Source organism: Pholcus phalangioides, unplaced genomic scaffold (assembly GCF_987345545.1).
Source record: "Pholcus phalangioides strain wild (caught in Gottingen) unplaced genomic scaffold, Ppha-v1.0 ptg000014l_1, whole genome shotgun sequence".
NCBI classification, from domain to species: Eukaryota; Metazoa; Arthropoda; class Arachnida; order Araneae; family Pholcidae; genus Pholcus; species Pholcus phalangioides.
The window spans coordinates 23983659-23991315 of NW_028301607.1; the positions used below are offsets into that span (position 1 = coordinate 23983659).

The 7657-nt window shown below is 36.0% G+C and overlaps 1 protein-coding gene across 1 annotated transcript in view; it reads right to left on the minus strand.

Moving 5' to 3' along the window:
- Nucleotides 1-7049, minus strand: part of LOC149078303 (sodium-independent sulfate anion transporter-like) — a 51013-nt gene extending 43964 nt beyond the window's left edge. Inside the window, exon 1 of the mRNA XM_089241953.1 lies at nucleotides 6837-7049. Within this exon, the coding sequence (XP_089098079.1) occupies nucleotides 6837-6930 (94 nt within the window). The 5' untranslated portion in view covers nucleotides 6931-7049. The remainder of the gene's footprint in view (nucleotides 1-6836) is intronic.
- Between the last annotated feature and the right edge of the window lie 608 nt (nucleotides 7050-7657).

The window sequence follows — 7657 nt, forward strand, 5'->3', positions numbered from 1 at the left end:
TTATTCTGAAGATATTTAATAAAATTTCCAGACACACCCATCCTCCGGGAACGCTTCGATATCTCAATGAGATGGGAAGCGGGGTGTGTTTGGTTTTTAAAGGTCAGAGTGGATGATATGTTGCAGAGCGGATGGTGATGTCTTGAAGGTAAAAGTAGAAGAAAAAACCCAAAAATGACCACTCGAAACTTATCAATTATTTTATTTTTTCCCTTAATACTAATTCAACTCGAGAGGACAACTACCATAAAGGTAGTAAAGGTAGAGAGATAAACTGGATCCTACAGCTAGTTCCCGGAGAATTCTGCGCAGTCATGAAGAGGAAAGCAGTCTTTCGGGGGTTGGTGTCACCTACGGATAAGCGAATACTTAAAGCCTTTGCAGTGTTTCCGATTTTGGGAATTTGGACATCAAGCAAAGATGTGTAAAAATGAGACTCGATGTAAAAGGTGTGAGAATCGGGCCATCTAATGGAAAGCTGTAAGAACAAGACGAATTGCCTAATTTGTGCGAAATGGGCAACGACGCGGAAGCTGGATTGGTCAACAGACCATCTGTGTACAAGCAGTGACTGCCAGGTAGTTAGGAAGGAGGTACAAAGGATAATACAGGGGACAAAATATCAGTACTGATGAAGAAGATGGGAAACCCAGCGCGAACTTGCGATGCAGAGGTCGGGTGATATTTCATAAATAAAGCGTTAAAGCCCACTCAGGTGTTTAGGTTAAAAATTATAAATAAATTTAAGTTTACTGCGGTATGTAAACGGTTGTACGGGTCGAATAGATGCTCAAGGAATTGATTCGCAAATCGATATGTTTCGAGAGGAGTTTTTTAGATTACTTTTTCTCGTGACGTCAGTAAAGTTATTTCACCTGTAGCCACTGGATATATCAGGCCGACGCATGTAATATCTTGACATTTTTTGCAGTATATCCTATGACTATAGGTGAAATAACTTTTTCAGTGGCGTCACGAGCTTCGCGCGGAGAACTTCTGCTATAGATGGTGGTGGATAGAGAGCCTGCCAAACGCCAGTCACGTGGACAGTATTGGCCATCCGGAATAAGTGAACACATGATAGTACCAAGATAAGATGAACTAGCTTCGCATTGACTAGGCAGACTGCCTGTAGATGTGAAAGAATGCGCACACGCACCATTACTTGGCGCTCCTGTACGCCCGACACGGAATCAGATTTGGGATACATGTTTTCTTATTACGTGATGAGTTGCTTTCTTTAAACGGAATATCGGTGTTGTGGTTTGAAAAAGTGTCAGTCAGCTTCAACGTGGAATGCCACCAATCATCTATGTCGAAATTCAGAGATGAACGCTTCTTTCTTTGTTTCCGTCACAAATAATAATCGCGTCCGGGTGTAGAGAGAACTTCATGGTTCAACGATACAAAATATGAACTCAAACATTAAATATGACATATTTTTGCTCTTTGAAATTAACTTGTTTAATCAGAAAGTCAGCTGTCGAAAGCAATAGCTCAAATAATGATCACAAAATCAATTTAAATGCACAGTATTTTTATCTCGTCAGGCACTGTACAAAATGACCTCGCGGGCCAGCTGTTGACCATCCCTTTCTATATAAGAACCTAAGTGCAGTTCTCCCTCAAATCGAAGTAAAGCTCTGCTGGTATTTTCACTAACTTCTTGCAAACGGGAACTAGAACCAAATTTTTATTGATTGTTATTCTCTGGCTTTAATTTAAAACAATTTTATTAACATAAAAAATTTATTAACATTTTTAAAAATTACTAATTTTTCTTCATAGAGTAATTATGTGCTTACCACGACCGGAGCGTAATTTTCCCATTCTGTTATCAATTGGTATTGCAAGTAACGATTCGATATAGATAGATCACGCACGTTTGCTCTTCATGAAAAATGCCATAAAAATAGATTTTTCCCCTGTATTTCCTCGTAAAATTTACGCGCAAATATTTCGAGGAAAGTTTATTCAGTAGCGCATATGGTTAAACAGAAAGAAAGATAAGCCTTTATACTCGAATTAATAAAAAAAAATACATTCAATTTGAACAGAATCTAGATCGGAAATCGGAATGATGAAATTGAGTGGTAGTAGTGTTACAATTGTTGTGGAAAAGTAACGAAAAAAAGAGGCTCAAAATAATAATAAATGGTGCACAAAAGTGAAACTTTGACACATTTTTTTGTGGGATAACACCTAAGCAAAAAGTTTATCAAATTTTATAAACACAGTCGAATCCCGTTTTAACGAATACCGTTATAGCGAAAATCTCGTTTTAACGAACACTTTTCTAATCCCCCAAATAAGTTTACATAGGAACAATGCTAGGTAACCTGGAACTCCTTTATAACGAAATTTCATTTTAACGAAGTGATTCCTCCGGTCTCTTGGCTGTTCGTTATAACGGGATTCGACTGTATATCCCAGGAGAAGAAAGCTATAACAAAAAGATTGTATCCCCTCTCTTACATTCCTTTTCTATTCACCTTCATTGATCTTTATCTGGATTGTGCACTGGTCATGAATCAAATTATGGTCTCCATAGATCTGTGCCATTTAGGGAACCAAGACACCTTCAACGCGAACTAAATGAATTCAAGAGACTTTGAGAGAGACAAGTGTGTGTCTGAAATCGCTCAGAAACATCAAAATAATTGATAATAATTAAACTTTTTTCAAATGCGATCCATTAGCGACGATGGTTTCCAAGGACCAGGATGCGTTTACTTGTGAAATATTTATACAACTTCGATAAAAACCTTCGATTTTTCGTTTTCTCAAAATTTATATTGAGTTGACTTGTTGGTTTTAAGAAGTTCTCACAAAACTTTATTACAAGCAAGGGTACTATTAGATACGCTATTTTAAGCAAACTCAATATTAGATACACTTTCCCAACTTTCTCTCTTCCGAGCAAAATCATTATTAGATACTGTTATTAATCATTATTATAGATACTCTTATTACTCATTGTTAGATACTCTTATTAATCACATTATTAGATACTCTTATTAATCACATTATTAGATACTCTTATTAATCACATTATTAGATACTCTTATTAATCACATTATTAGATACTCTTATTAATCACATTATTAGATACTCTTATTAATCACATTATTAGATACTCTTATTAATCACATTATTAGATACTCTTATTAATCACATTATTAGATACTTTTATTAATCACATTATTAGATACTCTTTTCCAAAATACTCATTTTTAGATATTCTTTTACAAAAATACTCGTTTTTAGATTCTATTTCTTTTTCCACAAGAATACTCATTATTACATACTCTTTTTTCAACAAATTGATTATTAGATACCTTTTTCAAGCAAAACTCATTATTTGATAAACTTTTTCGAACAAAATCATAGTTAGATACTGTATTTTCTCAGCAAAATCATTATCAGATACTCTATTTTCCCGGCAAAATCATTATTAGATACTCTTTTCCTAGAATTTTCACACATTGTCAGATTCTCTATCTCTCAGAACCCTCATTATTAGATAGTAATACTGTAATATTTTTCAAGCAAACTTATTATTAGATACTCTTTTCTAAGCAAATTCATTATTAGAAGCTATTTTCTAAGTAAACTCATCATTATACAAACTCTTGTTTCCCAGAAAAATCATTATTATATACTCTCTTCCAAGGAAAATACAATAAAACTTCTCTTTTGCGTACACCAACGGGACAAAAAAAAAAAAAATCGTCCGTAAAAGAGGGGTGACCTCTAATCAGGGGTTTGAAAAGCATACTTTTATTGTACAAGGGGAAATTATTATTTGGCCGTAAAAGAGGAGTGACCGCATCTGAGAGGGTGTCCGTTAAGAGGGGTTTTTATTGTACTCTCTTCCAAGCAAAATAATTATTAGATAATCTTTTCTTAGCAAACTTATTGTTGTGTTAGACACTCTTTTTCAATCAAACTCATCATTAGATACTCTTTCCCGCAACAATTTTAGTTTTTCTTCGTTATTTTAAATTCATCTGTCATATTTCCATATGGTATTTTCGTGGGTTCATCTACCTTGTTCTATTTCAATGTCATTTCATTCGATTAATTTACTGGTTTGCAATACGCGTTTCTCTTCGTCATCTTCGTTCTATTACAGTAAAATCCCTCTTAATGGACCCCACTCAGATGCGGTCAACCCTCTTTTACGGCCCCATAATCATTTCCCCCTATATAATGGAAGTATGCATTTCAAACCCCCTGATTAACAGCACCCTATTTTACGGACGAATTATTTTGTCCCGTTGGTGACCACAAAAGAGATTTTATTGTACCACTTTTTTTTCAGGGGTTGTTTGATGCCAGATTTTTCTTATAAAAAGGTCCCGTTTTCAAAATGAAGCTAATTTTAATTCCCGATCTTCTTTGCTAAAATTTGGGTGAAGATATAATTTGTATAATTTATAGAAGTTATACAGTATTTTATGTAACGAATATGATTTATATTGATTAAAATTTAAAGAAATATATAAATATTCATCTCATATATTTGTAAAGTTGAACTTTTTTCTTTCGTTAAAATGCATTTAAATTCACTGCTTTAGAGTTTTATTTCCCCCCAAAGGTTACTTATCTATATATATGAAATTGATTTTCTGTGTGTGTGTCTGTTCTCTATACAAATCTACAATTTTAGATCGATCGTCACCAAATTTTGCATATATACCAAATGGGACCCGACTTGAACGATAGGCTACTTTAAAATTTCCGCAGAGCAGAGCAAATGGGCGAAAAACTGTCGGGCAACAATGGTTTTGTGGGCCTCAACAATCACTTTTCGAACGTTTACTTTGGTTACCGTGGTTCCCTAGCAATGCGTTTAAGACGTGTTTTATGCCTTTACAATGGTTTGTCATTTCTTCAACGCTGTCAGTATGTGTATAATATTTATGCTTTTATAATGGTTTGCCACTTTATTCAATCCTCCCAGTTATTTTTGAATAGACACCATCATCAGCATCACTTTGAGGGTAAGGCAAAGGATGATCCCCCATAGAAATCAGTGTTAAAATGCCGATTTTAATGTAGAAATGCGGAAATTTGGTGGGGCTTTTTCTGTCACATCAATAACTTTAAAAATTGTATTAAATACTCGATTTTTGAAATATTGAGTTCGCTTAGAGATAGATATACGATTAAATATGAAGTAATTAGCCCCGGACCTACTTTCGAGTTGGATATCCATGCAATAACATTGATTTCAACTTTTCATTTATATCTTCTCAAGCATGAAAATTAATGTTTTAATATTCAACTGCATAAATTCATATAGTTTATAGGTTGTTTTAAAATTAATTATGGGCCCATAAAGTGCATCGAAGAAATTACACAGCTTTAACTAAGCATTTTTGGAAGCTTAAACAGGCAGATGGATAACTTGAAGTTCAAAAAGGGAGAGGGGGGGGGGAATCGAACTAACTACCTAGCGCCCTTTAAAAAAGGAAAAAAATGTTAATTTCTACGTTTCTTTAAATCTAGATTTGTTTATTTCATGAGTCACGCGGGAAGTTGCCATATTGGTTAACTTGGACACAGTTTGTATGTCTCTCAAAGAAAGAGGGAGATATCACGTGATACAAAAAGCCTCATTGAAGAAAACCCGGGCAACGCCGGGTAATATAGCTAGTACACAATATTGGCAACTGGTAAATTTTTCGGCGAGAATCGGCAATATGCCGTATTTATATATGGTCACCATAATGTATCTATATACAAGTTGTATATATAATAATGACTGGTTCACTGATTCATCATCACCGAGCCAAAATTTTTGAATTATAAATATGAAATTTGGACAGTAGTTTTATTTCGTGACCTAAAGGCTCACTAAGAAGGTTTTGTGTTTTTTTCTTCCAAATTCAACCCCCCCAAAGGGGTTCAAGCGTTTTATTATTGGTTTTATTTTAAAATACTCATAAATACAAGATGAGACAAAAAAGAAAATCATCCAAGGGGTCTAAAGACCCATACTGGATGATACATTGCAAGTTTATAGTGAATAATAAGGAACACAGTTGCTTATTAGTGAAGAGAGAAATTGCAGAGAGAAATCACGCCGAGGTGAAACTGCTGGAGCTACAGGTTTGAAATTTGGTAAGTAGTTCCATTTCGAGATGCGAAGACTCACTAAAAGGTTTTTATTTTTAAATTCCATCTCTTAAGGGGTCACGTGGAGGTGTGGGGGGGGGGGGGAGTTAGTCTAAAAGTCATATATAGAATCACTCCGAGCCGAAACCGCTGAAGCTATTGATACGCAATTTGGTCAGTATTTTCATTTTGTGATGTAGAGACTCGCTAAAAAGGGATTTTTCAAAACTCAACCCCCCTAAGGAGGGGTTAAAAGTTTACATGGCACAATCATCACCGAGCCGAAAATCGCTGAAGCTATAAATATGAAATTTAGTCAGCAGTTTTATTTCATGATCTGAAGACTCCCTGCGGTAGCAATCCTTCTTTGTGGTCATGTTGACGCCGCTTTTGTTGTACAACTGAGTCAGCAAAGTTTCTGACAAGGACGAATCGGGTATCGAACTCGCGATACCTCTAAGTATCCTTTGGTACTTCAGGCGAGTGTCTTATCGACCTGGGATATCGCTCCCCAAGCATTTTCGAAAATGTAAACCTCGATTGTAATTGACGACTTCATTTTTTATCGCAAAATCTCGCGGAAGCTTCGAATTGACTGAAAAGAATTTGAAATTTTACAATAAATCGTTCGAGTAACAAATAGCAGGAGAATCTGACAATTTCCCAAGCTAAAATAATGACATGGCGATAATGATATATAATATATAACTCACCAACAAATTTCTTATTGGTTCCGTTCTCAATGGAATTAATGTCGTGCACAGAAGTGCGATGCTGCATAACCGTCAGGCGCACAGAATTATCCATTTATGACGGACGAAAGAGACGTTATCCCGCACCAAAGTCGACGCGATGATTTTCTGTAGAGAATTTATTTTCGGCTCGTTTGTCCCTTTATAGTTACTTGGAAGAAAATCCTTCCGAAGTTATAACTCGAGAGCAGATAAGCTGTTGTGATAAGACGCAGCGCGGCGAAAACTGTCTGCCCTGGAGTTGGGAGTGAGAGATGATGCCTTGAATCGGCGAAAAATTCTGTCTTTCCCTACTTTTTTTTCTAGATGCTTGTCCTTGGAGCAGATGTTTTGTAGTTTCGTTGCGTCATGTGAAACCCCATAAAAAAGAGGGAGAGAAATACATTCATTTTTATTTACGTGTGAAACATAATAATGTTTTATGGCGGGTACAAACAAATAATTCACGGAATAATATCAGGAAATGCGTTGATTAGTATCGCAGACGCATGGACTCCATTTTGGTTCTGGATGTGTAAGGATGGCTGAACGACATGAATGAATAGAGACACAGTCGAATAAGTGGTTTCTTAAGTTTTCTTCAGTCACTCCGTTTTCAGTCTCGAATCTGAACTAGTCTCAAGCTCGGATCCAGAGTGGGTGCGATCGCCCCTCCCAAGAGCCGAATAGCGTGGGACGAATTTGCCTGTCCAGTCAAATACCGGAGGACACGATGCACCTACACAATTAGTCGTTTTTTGGAGACATCGCCCTGGATTCGCCTTGCTCCCCCCCCCCCCATT